The following is a 19,056-nucleotide window of genomic DNA, read 5'->3' as shown; positions in this document are numbered from 1 at the left end:
GTATTCCCCGTGGAGCGAGAGTGGCACCTGGTGGTCACATCACCCTCGCACTAGCCAGAAGGAATTTTTTTTTTACTATTTTTTTTGAATGCTTGGTAGAATGAAAAAGATGGAGGAGCACTTGGTATAAAGCAGTCCTGATTAACTAGATCAGTGACAACCGCTGGCTGCAATTAGTCCTGTAACTCATTATTTTCCAACGCCCCTTGTCATTCAAATAGTGCCAATTGACAACTGTTGTTGCAACACACCCACTGCACGGGCCTCCCTACCCACTCATTATGCTCCTGTGAGTGGAAAGGAAGGAATGAGGACCTGTCCTAGCTTGCCGAAAACATGTTGGTTTTTTTTTTCCTAGCTTCTCAAAAAATATTCAGGGCTTTCTATGCAGGCAGAAATAAAATAAGTCTGTTTCCAATCAGCTACCAAATGCACATCCCTAGAGATGCTCAGGGCCACATGTGCCTTGGAAGAAAATATTGTTATTCTCCTTCTGTCTGTCATTGAGACATTCTGTGCCTCGGCAGGACATGACTTCTCTATGTCCCTGCACTCTGCAAACCCTGTGAATAATAGATGTGCTCCGAGGCAGAACTTCTGCCAGGGCTGCTCCTGATATCGTTAACTTGTCTGACAAGCTGAATTTTTGGTTCAGAAGGGCTCTGAGAGATGAACAGAAAAACAAGCCCATACAAAGCACTGAACCTAAGACAACCTGTTTCCACTGAATTCAGGTCTTGTGGCTGAGTGATTTTTGTATGACTGAAGGGTGAGTGCTTCATTAGAGATCAGATTATGATGGATTGTATGTCCCTTCACTTCTGACAAACAAACTCCTATTGCAAGTTTTTATGTAGCTGGGCCCCTCTCTCTCTCCTGGGCAGTGTCTTTGCTGTCTAAGAGCAGCTTACTCAAACTGCTGCCTTTCCCTGTTTGAGACTTATTTTTTTCCCCAGCTGCACCTTTCCTAAAACTCACAGGAACACATGGTCTCAGAGATCAGTACCTCTCTGCTTGGAAGGAGTTTCCCAATGTGTTCAGCAGTCACCAGGATGGGCAGTGAAGGATGCACACACTGGTGTGGGCACACGGTGCGATAGCATGAGGTGCACTTCCTTAGGAAAACAGACTACAAGGTCTGGGACTGCATGAAACAAAATCCATCCCTCCGTAGCGGTTGTTCTGCAAAGAAATTATAACAGCAAAGATGAGGCAACCATACAGCAACTGCCACAATGTGGAAGCCACTGGGGCTGGCTTTGCTACGGGCCAGGGTCACCTTCCCAAGCACCATAACTGCACTCAGAGAGGGATGTCCACCTGTCTGGCACTGCTCCAGCACAGGCAGCTACTGGAGAAAGCTGACTTTATGTGAACACTGCTATCAATTTTAATGAAGAGTGGGATCTGCAGGTACAGCCTGAGGATGGCTTCTTTGGCTTTTTAACCCAAGATACCCTCAAGGTAACAAAAATGTTGTAGTACATGATGTATCTCAGATGTATCCTGGAAGGTCCATCTGATGAAGAAAGCAACAAAGTGCCAGCACCCTTCCCACCAGCAAGTTCTCCTGTTCTAACCCAGTGGTTGAATCCCTGATGCAAGGGCAGAGGCTGTGGAAGAAAGAGAAAAATTAGGGGACAGGGAGAGAGGTGGTAGGAAAAGTGCTCAATCACTGGGAACAAGTGCTAAGAATACTGTCATTAAAAGGCAACAGTGTAGAAGTGCAAGATGAAAAGAAAAACAGCTTTGAGGGACAAAGGATTTACTCTTTCTTGTTTCTCCTTGAGATGTGCCCGTAGATGGCAGAGGAGCATTAATATTCTTGCCCCATCTTCTGCAGAAATACAGAGCTTGCTCCCAGCCTGCTCTCTCCCCCTCCTTGTTTTCCGTCATATCATCATCATCACAAAATCATAGAATGGTTTAGGTTGGAAGGGACCTAAAAGATCCTCTAGTTCCAATCCCCTGCCATGAGCAGGGACACGTTCCTCTACACCAGGTTGCCTCAAGCACCATCCAACCTGGCATCAAACAATCCCAGGGATGGGGCATCCACAACTTCTCTGAGCAACCTGTTTCAGTGCTTCATCACCCTAACAGTAAAGAATTTCTTACTAATTTCTAATCTAACCCTAACCCAAATCCCCCTTGTCCTGTCACTACATGCCCTTGTATAAAGTTTTTCTCCATCTTTCTTGTCAACTCTCTTCAGGTACTGGAAGACCACAATTAGGCCACCCCGGAGTATTCTCTTCTCCAGGATGAACAATCCCAATTCTTTTAGCATTTTCTCATATAAGAGGTGCTCTATTCCTGTCATCAGCTTAGTGGTCCTTCTCTGGACTTGCTCCAACAAGTGAGGAAGGGAGAAAAACACTGCCAACCCCCCAAACACAGCCAAGTTCTGTGCAGGTCTTGTCGCTGGTTCAAAGATCTGCTTACACAGAGGAGCACAGCAATGGCAAGCCACAGCATGAGCTCAGACTGCTGTTGTCACACCAATGCAATGCTCAGGATCAACCTCTTTTTCTGACACACAGGGATTTTTCTGGTTTAGCTTATGTCATGATAAAATGAGTTTAAAACAAGTGAAAAAACAGTGCTGCCTTTATTCCACAACAAAAGCATCCACACAGGCCACCAGCCCAGTGGAGGACTGAATGAATTAGATTTACCAGTAATTGTTACATTTCTGCCCAGAATCACTCAGTGGGGATCTGTACCGTGTTTTGTGAGGTCTGTGCAGAACTAGGAGGAACAGTACAACCAGGGCCTGTTTTGACATCCCTGTCACATGCTCTTGCAACTGTTCTAGCACTGCTCTTACAAACAGGGAAATACTACTGCCTTTCTCCATCCCAGCATCTCGCAAGCCATAGCTGCCCTCAGAGTTCAAGAAGTTCAGTGATGTTGCTCCTGGAAAAGGATGTGGCTATGAGACACGTTCCTGCATCGTGGCTGGAGCATGTGATGCCTTTTGCAGGCTGAAGGTTTGCAGCACAGGAATGGTTACAGACATGGCAGTACAAAAGGAGAAGTATCAACTTTGTGTGAAATACACTGCAGGGTTCAAATAAAGCCATAGGGTTAACACAGGACTGGAAAACACCATCTGGAACTGACTTTATTTGATAATTTTTCTGTTTTGAAAGAGAATAAAAGGAGAAATAAGCAAGAATGCCCTCAGCCCGCAGAAGAGAAAAGGATGGGAAGAAAGCAAATGAACACTAACCTGTAAATAATACTAAGTATTAAAGATAATTTCAAAAAACACAAACCAGCAGCACATTGTAAAGATGACACTAAATAGCAAAGCTGCCTAAGGACAGCAGGATACAGGCCTTTCATCTACTGGTCTGCATTTGATAGTCATAACTTTCATGGGAAAAAAGGCTCGAGTACTTGACAGACTTGAGAGAAAACCTGTTCGGTATTTGGTGAGACACAAGTCCCTGCCAGAGGCAGATGGCAATGTGAACTGCTCCTCTGGAAGGAGCCATCACTTCTGTTGTGAGAGAAGATAATGCACCCTGAGACAACAGGACACAGAAAACATCACACTGACAAATCCTCTTGACACAGCAAACGAAGGGATTTCAGTATCAAGGGAAACTATTTTGGGTAAATCTCCTGTAACCATTTGTGTCGTATTAGTAGAGAACTGCTATCACTCAGAAGAGCTTTACAATGAGGGAGGTTAAACACTAGGTCCTAGGAGAAGATGACAGATTTGGAATGTACTTCCACAAAGATGATCGGGGTCAACCTCTTTTTCTGACACACAGGGATTTTTCTTCTTGTTCCCACTATTAAGTTGTTCCCACTGTACATTCATATACAAGATAAAAACACTGGTGCCAGGTACAGTCTCTGCAGTACAATGCAGCATTCTTCCTTTGAAACAAGACTTATTTGGCAAGATTTATTAACCAGTTGCTGAAGTCACACATGCAAGTACCTGTAGACCTCAGATGGCACCAACCACATGGTGAAATCTCAGAACCACACCGAGTGTGCAGCAGCCAGGGGAGCTTGGGGCTGCCTCTGGATGGGTCCAAAACTCACACTGGCATTGGGCAGAACCAGAACAAAAAGGCAGGTGGATACATGCACAGACCCAGCCATTTTAACAGTTCCTCTCCTAAATGACTGCACTATTTTTGGAAACGTGTGAAAACAGAATTGCAAAATGAATGACGGATATTCCTCCTGGTTGTCAGTGGGGCCAAGCCACAAAATCCATGGTTTAGTGGCTATTCTGTCAAGCAGGGCAGGGAAAGAAGCTGGGTTTCTGCAGGATAGCATGGTCCCTGTATTGTAGGGAAAAAACAAGCACAGCAACATCATGACACCTTGTAAAATCATTTGCATTCATTTGCATGAACATGAAATCTCTGCAGACCCCCAGACCTTGCACACTGTATTAAGAAGCTTCCACCAGCTGTAACCATCTTGCAGCAAAAAGGTATCATTTCGATGAAATACTAATTGCAGAGCACATCCTACTAGGGCTCCTGAGGGAGGAGTGAAAAGCTGTGGGGAGGACACAGTTCATTTACATCAGTTGTCCTTATTATTCCTCCGCGTTCTCTTTTCTGTCTTCAATATCAATTATGGCTCATGCTATGACAACCATGGGGTGTAAAAGGAGTGATGGGGAGGCATGTTGAGTGGCTGGCAGACATTTAAGCAGGTTTAACTTACCCCACTGCATCTCATTTTCCCCCTAATTCCTTATTTCTTCCTAATTTTCTTTTTCTCCCCCCTAAATCCTAAGTAGGATATGCTCAGGAATATATTGCATCTAGGCAAAAAAACAGATGGAAAAAATTTCTGCTTTCTTTGCCTAAATAACCCTGTTGATGTCCTCCACAGACAATGCAGAAATAGCTGTGGATATCCAGAGCTTTCGCCCATGTTTGGGAAGGTCCCGAACAGGAGGCATACTCCTGACTGCTTACTCTGCGCAGGTTTTGTAGCGACATGCAAGGGGAAACAATGCTTCCAAATTGTTTGGGACTTCAAACAGGTTAACACAGGTCTCATGCCAGCTGCTCTGGAGATCACCTAGAACTGATTTAACCCACCCCCCCACCCCTGCCCCCCCCAGGATTTCATTTACCACACTCCTCTCTTGGAGAGTTAATTTTCACCTGAAAAGGTCATGAAACAGCAGAAGTGTGAAATCTGGTAGAACCACCAAAGCCTGGCAAGTTTCTACTCAAATTGCTACAGGAAAGGTCCTTCTCCCTGATTTCTCTTCTAAACTTGGTTTCCAAGCAAGGTCTGCCCATAGTGCCCAAGTATTTCTCTATGCACATACAGCCATTTGGTCATGATTTGGACATACATCAGCAGAAAGACTTGAAAAGCTTTCACTCCAGAGCAAATTCCCTTCCCTCTCGTGCTGCCTTGCCATCAGACTGGCCAGCTGGGGAAGAAATGAACTTCCAAAGTGCAAACTGATTGAATCAATTTCAGAAAAATAATCACCATAGATCTAAGGTTTACCTAGGTAGTTCAAATAGCATCTGAGTTAGCATCAGGCTACATCTAGACACTATGCATACCAAAACCATGCTCCTGGAAATATGGGCTCATGTTCCTTGGTAAGAGAATAGGCTTGGTATTCGGTACAGACTGCAGAAAATGGAAACCTCAAAAGATTTTAATCTGAAAAGGCCTTTTTGAAGGATGAAATACTTAGAATTGCAAGGGGCAGTGTTTTAAACTGATTCTCTTTCCATAAATTTGACTGTAATTTTGCTAGCTGCCTTTGCTAACAAAGGTTTTCAGGTGTACAAACCCAGCCCCAGACGGGGCTCCGTCTCCTCATTTGTCAATCACCTGACTTAGCTCATAACATTGAAGTCTTGATTTGAACAGCATGGAAAAGAACAAAAGCTTTAGGAGAAAACTTTCACCTTGTTCAAAATCTACATGCTTTTTGAATGAAAAATCATCACAATTGTTGTTGAAACTCTGAGTTTTGAGAAAAAGAATGGCTTTTTTTGAGCAGAATGTCAAAGGTTTCAATAATTTAAAAACTGTTACAAAAGGTTGGTTGGGGGTTTTTTAGAGAGTCATTTTGAGATTAAAGAATAACAATTGTTGCATGCTTCATTGCAATTCCTATATAAGTTTTTTCTGTTTAGAAAGAAATGTCTACCTCAGCTGACAGGGGACAGCTCATATAAAGCCCAAACGTGGAGTGCAGCACACACCAAGGCTGGAAAACCTGCTCACCAGCAGGCTTAGTCCCTAGGGCTTAACAGGCCCCTCTGGAAGCCTCCCCTGTGGGATCCCTGCTGTCTCACAGCCATCCTCTTGACTCTTTTCTTGAGACCAGCATAAATTTAGTCATCTTTGAAACCTCTTGCTATCTGGTTGAAGTTAGGCAACAGTCCAAAAGCTGAGAGAAGGAAGATGAGAGAGGGAAACTTTTCATGGAGTTTGCGTGTCCTTAGGGAAAAGGGACTAAAAGCATATACCAGAAGCAGATTTTCAAAACATGGATTCAGCTACTGGTTGTCGTAAGGAGTGAGAGTGAGGAAGTTTTGCTCTATAATCCTATGACCTGTGTAATCCCTCTCACTTTACAATACCTCGTTCCTACATAAGAAAAATAATCCCTAAAAATAGAAAGCTACTAGTCAGGAAGGATCAGAATCACTTTTATCACTTTATGTGCTTTAAGATGAATCTGTCTTTCCCAACGCCTGTGTTGGGAAAACTAAAGCAGGGACTCGAATGAAGTGCTGCTCACATTATTAAAGGAAGGAGCTGTTTTCCCTTCAATATTGCAGGATGAGAATGTGCCCAGAGAGGCCGGGCACTGTGCTGCCAGGGATCTTGTGCTAAATCCTACATCAGCTGCCTCTCCTCAGGAAGACAATTTGCACTGAGGGCTACTTTAACTGCATTAATGAGTGGTATCTCACCATTAATGGTTATGCTATTGTTAATTACATCCTTCCATGGCTGTGTTATACATATGTATGTATTGCTTCAGCAGCCAGCAATAAGGGCTCCTCCTGTCCCATTCCAGCACTGCTTATGTCAGGGAAGGAGAGGAAGTGCCTCCGTGCATGGGTGTGCAGCTCTACCGGCCCACACACCAGCATCTTCTCACCTTTTACTCTTGCACATTCCCATCTTACTCTGCTCTGAGTGCTTCCAGCTGGGAAAAGTTGTTCTACTTTGCTTCTCATGGAATGTATTTACAAACCATCACTGTTTATCTCAGAGGTGGCCAGGATGCTCATTTCAGTACCAGGAGCTGCAGGCCCTGCTTGCTGACAGCCTGTTCCTCCCCACAGAGGATGCCCCTCGGGAAGCAGCTGGCATGTTGGAATAGGCAGGTTTTCCAGGCACTAGCGCGTGCTGTGCTACCTGTTCGGGCTTTCTCTGAGCTGTTCCTTGCGAGCTGAGGTGAACATTTCTTTCTAAATAGAAAAATCTTATGTAGGGATTATAATGAAGCATGGAGCAATTGTTACTCTTTTGCATCAAAATGACATTCTTCAAAAAGAAAGCCAACCAGCTTTTCATAATGCTTTTTAAATTATTGGAACTTTTTATGTTCTACACACACGAAAAAAAAAAAAAAAAAAAAAATCAACCTGTTTTTTCTCAACACTCAGGAGTTTCAACAATTGTGATGATTTTTCATTCAAAGTGCATGTAGATGTTGAACAAGGTGAAAGTGTCCTCCTAAAACTTGTGTTCTTTTCCATGCTGTTCCAATCGACACTTAGATGTTATGAGCCAAGCCAGATGAATGGGCAGACAGAGCCCCTGAGCTCATGGCTGGGTTTGTGCGCCTCAGCCCCGCAGCCTTGGCAGCCGCGGGGGCTCCAGGACAGCGCTGCTCCCCGCTCCCGGCTGGATGGAGGTCACTGCCGCGCCGGGAGTGACGCGCTCCAGAGGCGCTCCCGCCGCTCCCGCGTCACGGCCCCGCTCCGGCTCCCGCGCGGCGGCGGAAGCAGCGGGGAAGGCGGGGCGGGAGGGCGGCGTTAAAGCGGCGGCGGCGGCGGTGCCGGGCCGGGCCGAGCCCATGGAGCCGGGCGGCGAGGGCGGCTGCTGGTTCCTGTACTACGCGTACGGCAGCAACCTGCTGCGGGAGCGGCTGCTGCTGCGCAACCCCTCGGCCGCGCTCTGCGCCCTGGCGCGCCTGCAGGTGCGTGCGGGGGGCGGGGGGCTGGGGAAGCCCGGGAGTCCTCCAGGGAGCCTGAGTGTCCCCGAGGAGCCGCATGTCCCCGCGGCTGCGTGCGGTCCGGTGCCGCAGCCCGTCCGTCCCTCCCGCGGGGGAGGCCCCGGCACGGATCAGGCGATCAAAGAGGATGGTGCCGGGTTCTTTGCCATGGTGCCCAGTGACAGGACAAGGAGCGATGGGCGTAAACTAAAGCGGAAGAAGTTTCACCTCAGCATGAGGAAGAACTTCTTTACATTGAGGGTGGCAGAGCGCTGAACAGGCTGCCTAGGGAGGTTGTGGAGTCTCCCTCTCTGGAGACATTCCAAACCCTCCTGGCTGTGTTCCTGTGTAATCTGCTCGAGGTGACCCTGCCTTGGCAGGAGGGGCTGGACAGATGATCTCGGGAGGTCCCTTCCAACCCTCTCTAGCCTGTGATTCTGACCCAGGGCCCGCTGCTGGGGCTGCCCACAGCAGAAGGAATGTTTGTGGTAGTCCCGCTGCTGCGTGGTTATCTGACAGGGCTTAACCTTCCAGGCTGCCAGCCATGACCCATGGCCCTGCACTACAGACTTTGAAACGTAAAGTAGCAGGAAGAAATTCTTTACCGTGAGGGTGGTGAGGCACTGGAACAGGTTGCCCAGAGAAGTTGAGGATGCCCCATCCCTGGCAATGTTCAAGACCAGGTTGGATGGGGCCCTGAGCAACCTGGTCTAGTGAGAGGTGTCCCTGCCCACAGGGGCTAGAACTAGGTGATCTTTAAGGTTCCTTCCAAACCAAACCATTCTATGATTCTAGGTGCTCAGCTGGGTTTATCAGGCAGGCTTCTAGCAGTTTTACAAGGGTGGTGTTCTGTTAAAAAAAAAAAATCAAAATCCCTCCTTCCTTTTGGCCATGCTGGGTGCAGGTGAGGAGCTCTCCCTGCACTGTGTGAGGGGCAGATGGGAGCTTTCACCCAGCACTGCACATCTGCAGCTGACACTTCGTACACCCTACAGGGCAGTTCCTTCCCTGGGTTATTAAGTAGCATTCTATCAGCTTGGCTTTAGTGTAGGCGTGGAAACACAAGCTTGTGGTCATTAAAGCTGTTGATGTACAGATCTGTGCAACTGGAAGGATGCTTGGAGGAGCAGAGCATCAATTGATACCACTTAAAGAGGACTTGAAGGTTCTCTTGGGGTAACTGGCAGGAAATTATCTATGTTAGAGTGCATGAAGAAGTTCCAAAAACTTGTCATTAATAAACTCCCCATAGTCGGATACTTGGTGTCTCTTGGGACTATCAGCCTGGCAGCTGAAACATGGTCCTGTAAATCATGAGGCACTTACAGCTACCCCTCCACTGAATATGCTGAGAGCCCAGCACCTTGCAGGATCAGACCTTGGAGGCAGGGAGAAGGGCAGTAGTAGTGTGTGCTTACCTCTGAATAAAAGCAAACTTCTTCAGCTCTCCCAGCTCTCAGGTCGATTTCCAGGTTACCCAGTAAGCACCTCTTGTCCCACTGCAGGTTGGCTGTTCAGGAGCAGGCAGTCAAGCCCTGGCTTCTCTAGCTGGCCTTTGATCGATTGCTATGTTCCCTGCCGACACCGGGTGGCTTCACTCCCTTGATTCCAGCTGGAAAATCACTGATGCTAGGGAGTGAGGGACTGCAGGAAGACTGGAGCTGATTCCTATTAATTGCTCTTAGATAGTGCCACTTGGACTTAAAAAAAGGAGAAATGGCCTGTAACTGGAGTGCTTTGGATCCTAAAGTAAAAGCTTTAGTTAAACTTCAGCTAAACTTCCCTCTAGTTTTACTTTTTAAAGCTTTGTTAATCTTCAGCCAAAAGCTGTCAGGAAATGGGATGCGTAACATGCACAGAAAGGATATTACACTGGTACTTAGAAGAAGGACTAAAGACCAATATCTTGCGCCAAGAATGTATCTACTGTGTTTTTTCCCATCTTCCCAGCAGTGCCTGATGCAGTTGAACACATGGTGTAACTTAGAGTTTCCTGCTTCCAGAACCAGAGCTAACTCTGCTGTTTCTGTGCAATCTCTGTTGCCCTTTTTGGGTGGTGCAGGTCAGGTCTAAGAAAATATAACTGGAGGAATAAAGTAAAAATCAGTGGGTTTTTTCCCTTTCTTGTTCCTTTTATTTTTTTTTTTTTTTAATGATACTGCAGTGAGAGTACTTGATTCCATCCAGGTATTTCCTTGGGGCTGCCCTGCAATCACTTGTCCTCATCAGTAACTTCAGTCTGTGACTTGACTGGACTTTTGTGCAAATAAATTGGTGCATCTAAGTAAACCTTTTTGTAGTGAAATTAGTTAAATAGGGGACATTTTATGGGCCAGGAAGGTGACTCTGTTGATGGAGTAAACTGTGGCTTTGCCAGGCTGCTGTCACTCAACGCACACACACAGAAATTGATTGGTGTTGTGATAAGTGCTGCTTTTCTGTGTGTAAGCCTCCAACTGCTTCATTTTTTTGCAACCTTTTTCCTATATCTATTAGGATATGTTAGAAGAGAGTGATATGTCTCAGAGGGAATATTAATGTGTACATGTGTATATTTCAAATCAAACTTACAGCTTCAAGAGGGTGGTCGTAAGAAATTCGCAAAGCTGTGGGGCTGCATAGGTTTGGCTTTTATTTTTGTTGTTGTTAAGCAGGTAGTCTTTCTTAAATCTTGGTGCTTTGGACTGGGGAGGGGTTTTTTTTTCCCTTCTGTAGTGCTAGGGAAGGACCCACAAACTGGTTAATAAGTAGGAGGGGATGCTGAGTGTATTGAGTCAGGTGAGAAATTACATTGATAACATTCAATAACTCATTATTGTTTTTTTCATATATACTAATATTTGATATTGCTTGTAAGAAAAAGTGATACATTATTCAGGTTTTTGCAAGTAGAAACATTCTTTTAGAAATAAACTCACTGAAGGAGACATCTACCTTGACTTAAAAATACCCAAGAATGTTCTAGATGAGTGATGAGATGGCACAAAACATTGTAAAATACAAGGGATGGTATTTTATGATTGGGTGGTCTTACCAGTGCATGAGGATGGGACCCAAAGCTCACCATCTTATAGACTTCTTTACCCTTACTATTTTCCTGGATACTGCATATAGCATTTAAGTCTTATAACATCACAAAAAGCTGCTAAGGACTTGGCACCAGGTAGGCACATCTTTTGGGGTGAATGAGACCACACCAGTCCAGTTTCCTCCTTTGTGGCACACCTTAGCCAAGGGCCCGTCCAGTGGGAAGCACGTCAGCAATCCTGTCACTGCCTACTTGGACAAAAGGCAAGCTGACACTTCTTCAGCAGTGCTGTGCTCACTGCAGAATTGGGTATGTGTGCTATTCTTGAGAAGGGAGTGCTCCACTTTCTTCTCACTGCTAGAAATTGTCAGCTGCTTAGGCCAGACTTCTGTGAGGTTTGGGTATCAATCCAGTCTCTGCAGGCCAGGATTTTTATCAGTAGTGCTCTCTGCCTGACCTCTATTCCCTTTGTCCCGAGGCTGCTGTTTCTTAAGGGAAGGTGGAAATGGCTGACTTCAGCCCCTCGTGAGATGGGAGGTGGACCAGGTCCTGCCTCTCTACTCTTCCTTCTGTGTCTCCAAGTGGCTACGTGTGCTACTGTCTTTTGGCTGCCCCTTTCATGTCAAGAATAGCCAACAGCCCTTCTCTTAAGTGGAAATTGATTCTCTGCATTGCTTTCATTTGCAGGATTTTAAGCTCGAGTTTGGCCATCATCAAGGCAGGACAAGTTCTGTCTGGCATGGAGGTACAGCTACCATTGCTCAGAGCCCTGGAGACGAAGTGTGGGGAATAGTGTGGAAAATGAGCACTTGCAATTTAAGTTCGCTGGATAAGTAGGTGACTTAACTTTTCCTGTCTTCTACTACTTTAGAGAGCAATTGAAAAGTAGTTAATTTTTGGTAAAGAGCTGTGTGGAAGCGTTGGTGTTGGAATCAAGAAGATGCTTTTGATTTTAATACAGGAATTCTATTTCACAGTATGTGTATTGACTTCTGACACTTCTGTGATTAAAATAACCCTGTTTTCAAGCTAAAGCTACTTTTAGGGGTGTTTTAACAATCTGTGGACCTTAATTTGAAGCTGATATACTGGTCAGGCTCCTTTTTTTTTATTTTAACCTGTCTTCCCAATTTCCTGTGTCTTACAAGATTCTAAAATATGTATTTGTTCTATTGCATTTTTCCCTTTACTTTAGGGAGAATTTCCTTTGAGACTGACATCAATTTCTGTCTGTATACATCTGTAGACTCCAGTTGTAGCAGAAAAGGAAGGGATGAGGACAAGACTGCAGGAGAGAGATCTTTAATACTGGCAAAGGGACCTTTTGAGGAGGTTATTTGACATGTCTTCTCTTCTAAGGATTTAAATTTTTTGTAAGCTTGAGGAACATCCAGGCAGGGAGCCAGGGTGTTATTGTTTCCCCCTTTGAATGGGAGAGCCTGACTACACCTTTACAATGCATGGTATAGAATGTTCTACCTGTGCCTGGTAATTAAGAGAAGTTCAAGGGACCCTGAGCAAGTTGTTCCCAGGCTGAAGTCTAAAAGACCACCTGGTTAAACAAAGCAAGGAATAGCATGACTTCTTGCAGGGTCTAAGACAGGACCTGGAATGTCATCCCCAAAACTTTGTCTGCTGCCATGTGCTTGTTGCAGCTTTTGAGATGTGCCTGCACAGCATGGTTTCTGGTACACAAGGATTGTTTGTTCTGAGCAGTTTCACTGTCAATTCCAGTAGAAATCTGGGCTAGTGAGGACAAGGGAGCAGGGCATAGTAAACGCAGTGAAAGCACTACCTTAACACTGTTCTCCTGCCTCTGGTACTGTTGCAATTTCACTGTGTAAATATGTACTTATAACCCCTGGCCGTGAAACTTGCTTCCAATGTGCTTTCGTTGCCAATGGTGAACCTGAAATACAACAGAAACTGTTGCCCAAATTCTGTTAGTGTGTTATGGGAATGGGCACTCTCAGCACTCTTGTCCTGGCTGGGAGTGTTAGTCTCAAGCAAGAGGGCATCTAGTTGGCATGCTTGTGGTTGGGGACAGCTTCACATGTCCCTGCTTTATGATCTCCTGAGTTCCCCTGCTCTTGCTTACAGGAGCGCTTAAACGTCCTGACCCCCTTCTGCTGACCTTTACTGAAATCTCCTGGTTTACCATGCTTTCCTGAAGCATAAAACTTCCTAAGTATGATGATCCTGTCTGACAGCATCTGCTTTTGATAGTAGCCCAGTGTTTCCCCTCCATGGGGACAGTATTTTGCATTTTGACTCCTAAAAGTGTTTACATAGCATTTACGGTTAATATACTGTAGGATTGCAGATCCCTGGCATAAACTTCAGTGCTTGTTAAGGTGCTGGAAACTTGAGTGCTGTAACATCACCAAAATCTGCAGCATGGACACTAGCACTACAGATTACTTTTTTCCAGCTATCTTATTGATGCCATGGGTGTGAACTGGAAATGGAGGGAAACTGGATGTGTTCTTGGCTTTTATAATGATAGTCAACAATGCTCTTCTAAGAATTGCTCCCAACCAACTTGCAGGTGTTCATACTGAAGGTCTAGAGATCCTTTGGTTGCATGCAAGCTGATATATTTGTAGGTTCTCAACCAAGTTATTTCCTGAAATTACCATGTATCAAAAAAAAAAAAAAAAAGCCCACCTCCTTTTTTTTTTTTTACCCCTCCTAATCTGGGTAGAGTTGTCTGTGCTTTCTTATCCAGAAGTGGAGGAGGGAATATGTAATTGATGCTGCATGTAATTAGTTGAAATGCTAATAAAACACTGTAATCTATAGAAAACAAATATGGGAAGAGAAGCTGCTGCTTAGATGGCTGAACTCTTTGGCTTCAAATTCATTTTTGTTGCTGTCTCAGAGTCACTTTTATGGGGTTTTTTGTCCTCTGTACTTCACAAATCTGTAAGTTACAGACTAAATCATGACTTTGCCTCATAGAGTCTAGCAGAGGATGTTACTAAGCAGTTTTCTTGCTCTCACACAACCATATGACTTATTTTGTAGTCTGTTGGCCTTGAATCTGCAGTTAGCTTCCAGTCTGTACTTGCACTTAACCTAGTTATTCACCTAACATGGCCCACATTATATACATTAAATAACTTGAAATGGTAGCAAGTCTTTGAAAAAAGATGAGTTGTCAAATTTATATTGGACAAGCAGAGCTAAAACCATGTTATGACTTGTAGCTAAAGTACATCTAAAGTTAATTTTGTTATAAAGACTCTTGTATTGGTTAAGCTTCTTGTTTACTTCTTATTTCCTCAGATTTTTATTGGTGGCTAAATGCTGGTGGTTAAGGACAATAAGTAGCCTTGGTTTTGAGGGGTTTTTTTCTAAGCATGATTTTGCTAATAAAAAGATAAACAAAATTGTTTTATGCCCTGACCTAGCTCATAATTGCTGTGTATGTCTTGTGCAAGTTAAAAGGTGTCTTGGATTATTCACTGGAAAGTGCATTGCACAAGTTGTGCAAGTTTCCCCTTATTAAAATGTAACACAATGGGCAAGATAAAACTTTGCAATTGTTTCTTTATCTGAGTTGCAGTTAATGAACATGTGTCTGGCTCATTAATTCTGATGATCTTGCTTGTGTTTCTCTTTCAGACTACCTGTCTTCCACAGTAATTAGTTTAGGAATATTCTCTAACTTTTCAAGTTAACCATGAGTCATCATTTCTTCCAGAGCTGAAATGACAAAACTGAATGCTGCTGCTTCTCTAGAAATTTATTTTTTAATATGAAACAAGTTTGCACAAAAAGTACTGAAATATGTTTTGCTTTATTTGTTTTTCTGGAAGTATGTTAACAGCCCAGACCAGTGTCCTGCCTTGAATTCTGTTTTAATAAATCCACATGTTTAATTGTGCAGTTGGTTTGAAAGATGCATCAGTTATTTGACATGAAAGGAATACATGTCTTTTACAGGCAAGAGGGAGTTGAGGATGGCATTTATGTCCCAATAGAAGTTAATGTCCACACTCAAGCAGGAAAGGTACTGACCTGTCGAAGCTACCAGATGAAGGACTATGTCCCTGGTCCCCCTTCTCCACAGTATAAAAAGGTAGGTGTTGCATCACTTTAGTTTTGAAAGAATGTACAGAAATTTATAATGCTGTACTTCTGTACTATTTAATAAGCACTTTAATTACAGTGGGTGGAAGGCATGACTACTGTAAAGGTATAGCAGTCCTTGTGCAATGGACTGCTGTAATGATGCTCACAGAACATTGGTAGCTCTTACAGGCCTCCTAAATCAGTTTGAGTTTTTTGGTTTAGTTATGCCTTACATGAAGTCCCTATTTAACTTGTGAATTAGCTACGACTGGCACAGGGATTTCTGGAGGATGTTGTTCACATATAAGCAGCAATTCTCTGTTTGAAAAATTAATGTACTCCACTAAAAGGATGTACTTTCTGTGGGGAAAATACAGCACCTGACTTGTAGTTTCAAGGACGTGGATTATCCTTACTGTCTTGGGAAGTACTTGCTGTCACTTGATACAGGAGTCTGCCTGCTGCCTTTTACCAGGCGCATCATCAGTACATCACAGGACTCCAGCAGCATTGCCGAGCACTGCAGGTTTCCCCCTTGATGGCTGGTGAGGCAGAAGTGTTTCAACACTGTTCTGCAACACTGATTCTGTAAAGACACATGATGCAGTCACACAGCAGGCCTGACCTGCTTAGCTTGTGAGATCTGGTGCAGGCCCAGGCTGGGGTGGTGTGTCTGAGTGGTGCAGCTGTTAGTGCTGCTACACAGACGTCACTGCAGCTGGCTTTTCCTCCCTGAAGTAAAGAAACTGTGTGTGAGGCTGTGAAATCCCAAGTGTGCCGCCTTCTCCAAACTGAGGAACTCACTCCTATCAATTGACTTCCAGGAGCACAGCTAAGGCTGGCTGCTGTGGGACTGCTGAAGAGAGGGCTTGTTTAGAAAGCAGGCTCTGGTATTCCACAAACCTCCTCCCTGCCAACCCACCTTGTGGCAAGGCAGATCTTTAGGGCTTTTCAGGGAGTTAATATGTAGTCTGCTGCTGTGTGTCAGCTCTCATTGGTATGCTATAAGTGCAGACCTCCACTATTGGCAACTTTATCATTCCTTCCTGGTCCTGTCAGGAGCAGTTGTTAGTTCTTCTCCTCTGCCCTCAGCTTTTTTTTTTTTTTTTGTTAAGTTAACCAGGCAGGAGAGCTAAAAACTTAAAAGGTGACTGCATCAGCACATAGTGATTGAACTACATCCATCTACTGTTATGTACTTTTTGTGGCAAAGTTCATTCTTTCTAGATACCTCATCTTGAAGTGCATGCTATTAAATGCATGAAAGCATATTAAGAATATTCATTTATATATGCAAGCTTGCTGGTGTTTCCTTCCAGCCATGTTGCTACTACTTCTTCTTTTCCTCTCACTGTCACATCTTTTCTTCCACACCAATACTTCCATTTCTTTTGTATATGGAAGGAAATCTGCAGTAACAAACTCAGGAATCTGTGCTTTTTCACTGTTAAGTATCTGTTTCTGTTACTCCTGTACCTTGTCTAGGTACTCATTGTTGTCCTTTGGATTTCAACTGCTTAATTTTAAAAATAACTACTTTTTAAACCTTTAGCCAGCTTTACTGTCACACCTGAGTGAGAAGCATCATATATTATTGAAGTTATCATCCTCTCTGGAAGAAAGAATGGAATGACTGAATAACAGCTTAATTATAGAGTCTTGTGCACTTTAGTAACACATCAGAATCATAAGGGTAGTTAAAAGCCTTTTCAGAGTAATTTTATTCATGCTGTTCTGGTCTTCAGTGGTCTCCCAGAAGCCTGTGGCTATCCTTAGGTACAAATAGCGCTGTTTGAGATTAATTCTCTGTTAACTTAAATGGTTCTTCCTACTGAAGTGATTATTTGGAGGAGTCTGTCCTTTCTATTACTGAAGGCCTTTTTTCCCCCCCTTTTAATTATAGGTCATCTGCATGGGTGCAAAACAGAATGGCTTGCCAACTGGTTATCAGGAGAAATTAGAAGCTATTGAAACTAATAACTATGCAGGACCGGTGCCAATCATGGAAGAGATTGAAGCTTCTATTAAAGGAGAGAAAATAAATTCTGCATAGAATACCTCTGCATTTTCTTGGCCATTCACCTTGATTTAGATACCTCTTCTCACTGCTGGTCAGCAGTTTCTTTATCAAGAAAAAATGAGTTTGCTGTGCATCTACAGTAAACCATTAGACATAATTTGCAGTCTGAAGACACAGTGACATTGGTAACTTCTTTTTGTATGTATAGCTTGAGTACATGCTGAAGTTTTTGCAGATTTAGAAATTATCTTTCTGTAACTTGTCATGCAGTGCTGCATGCAAATTTGTGCTTCATGTCCAGTTTACTGACCCTTTTAAAAGGAAAAGGCCGTCTTCATGAGTTTTGGTGCCTGTTGCTTTCTGGGGAATAAGGGCTGCAGGATCAGGCCCTCTGTTTTTAAAAGTTGTATACACGACTAGATTTTTTTAGATGCAAAGTAAACTCAAAACTCTAAGGGTAAACCTTTTTCTCTGCTACTTCTCGTAATGGTTTAAACCCCAGCCTATCTGATGCTGTGGAGTTCCTGTTTATACAGTTAACAAAGAAAGAAATGTAGTATTTTTTTAACTCCTTCCATGTTTCTAAGTGTAAGTCCAAAAGGCACTTTCAGAAGACAACATTCAGCAAAGCATCTCATTCAAACCATCATAGCTTCCTCCTTTCAATGTCTAGTGATTGTCATAGGTGAACTAGTTAGTTATAACAAAGAGATTTTTAAAGAATTCGTTTTAGTTTGATATTTCAAAGGGGTTTTTAATTACCTTTTTGACTGGCTTGTTTGCCTGTCTAGGCCTTGGTCTCATATTCAGTGAAATCAGGAAGTTTCCTTTGAATCCTAGCACATTTATTCTGTGGCTTTGTTTGTCTGGTAAACCCCAAATGAACGAACTTGGCCTCTTGTATTTTTTGGGGGTTTTTTCTCCCCACAGCTTTGACAATCCAATGCAAAACTGGAAGCTTTTGTAACATACAGAGTATTTATTTTCGTGGTATTTTGCAACCCCTGCAGTTAGTCTATGGGGGATGAGGAAAGTTTGACAACCTGGGAGATGTCAAATCACTGAGATTTGGCTTATCTTCTCTACAGTGTATTTTTTTTCTCTTGATGTACAGAGGGGTGTAAGATAGAATTGATGTCACTGTGTGACTGCTTAGATAAATGATAAAATAACAGACTGACCATGTCTCCTCTCTATAAAATGTTTTCTATAAACTTCTGCCAGGTATGTGTAGGTGCTGTCCTGCTGTAATATGCCTGTTTTCAGAGCTGGGTACGGTGACTGCTGTGAAACATTGTACTTTCTGTATTAGCACTGTCTAGTTTGAGTAAATAAAACTCTTGATTACCAAACTGCTATGCCTGTTCAATGTGCACTCTTCAAGAATATCACAGAATCGCAGATTGTTTAAGGTTGGAAGGGACCGCTGGAGATCATCCAGTCCAACACCCTGCTAAGGCAGGGTCACCTCGAGCAGGTGACACAGGAACACGTCCAGGTGGGTTTGGAATGTCTCTGGAGAGGGAGACTCCACGACCTCCCTGGGCAGACTGTGTTGCTTATGTAAGTGAAAACTGGTGATGTGGGAATGCAGCTGAAGCCTCTATGGGCTGTTTGTGCTTTTTAATAGATGTAATGTCAATAGGAGCGCAAAACTATGCATGAACACACTCCTTTGCATCAGCACCGCTTCTTCTGCCTTACCCTTACCTTGCACCTTCGGGCTTTTCAGCT

General features: G+C 43.8%; 1 protein-coding gene across 1 annotated transcript; it reads left to right on the top strand.

Annotated features, from left to right (window-relative positions):
- Positions 1–8,000: 8,000 nt before the first annotated feature.
- On the top strand, positions 8,001–18,674 carry GGCT (gamma-glutamylcyclotransferase). The gene is made up of 4 exons (XM_042043172.1): positions 8,001–8,182; positions 11,913–12,058; positions 15,174–15,309; positions 17,206–18,674. Exons 1-4 carry the CDS (start codon positions 8,060–8,062, stop codon positions 17,353–17,355), a joined length of 555 nt encoding a protein of 184 aa, XP_041899106.1. The 5' UTR covers positions 8,001–8,059; the 3' UTR covers positions 17,356–18,674.
- The last annotated feature ends 382 nt before the right edge of the window (positions 18,675–19,056 follow it).

This window comes from Corvus kubaryi, unplaced genomic scaffold (assembly GCF_017639235.1).
Source record: "Corvus kubaryi isolate FWS band 111438036 unplaced genomic scaffold, C.kubaryi_AGA036_p1.0 37398, whole genome shotgun sequence".
NCBI classification, from domain to species: domain Eukaryota; kingdom Metazoa; phylum Chordata; class Aves; order Passeriformes; family Corvidae; genus Corvus; species Corvus kubaryi.
This window is presented reverse-complemented; position numbering and strand designations above follow the sequence as displayed.

Bases quoted from the DNA above. Each gene is read 5' to 3' on its own strand.
- GGCT (XM_042043172.1), top strand. From the start codon at position 8,060: ATGGAGCCGGGCGGCGAGGGCGGCTGCTGGTTCCTGTACTACGCGTAC. The intron at 12,059-15,173 runs GTAGGTGACTTA...TGTCTTTTACAG, and splicing joins AATTTAAGTTCGCTGGATAA to GCAAGAGGGAGTTGAGGATG. The intron at 15,310-17,205 runs GTAGGTGTTGCA...TTTTAATTATAG, and splicing joins CTTCTCCACAGTATAAAAAG to GTCATCTGCATGGGTGCAAA.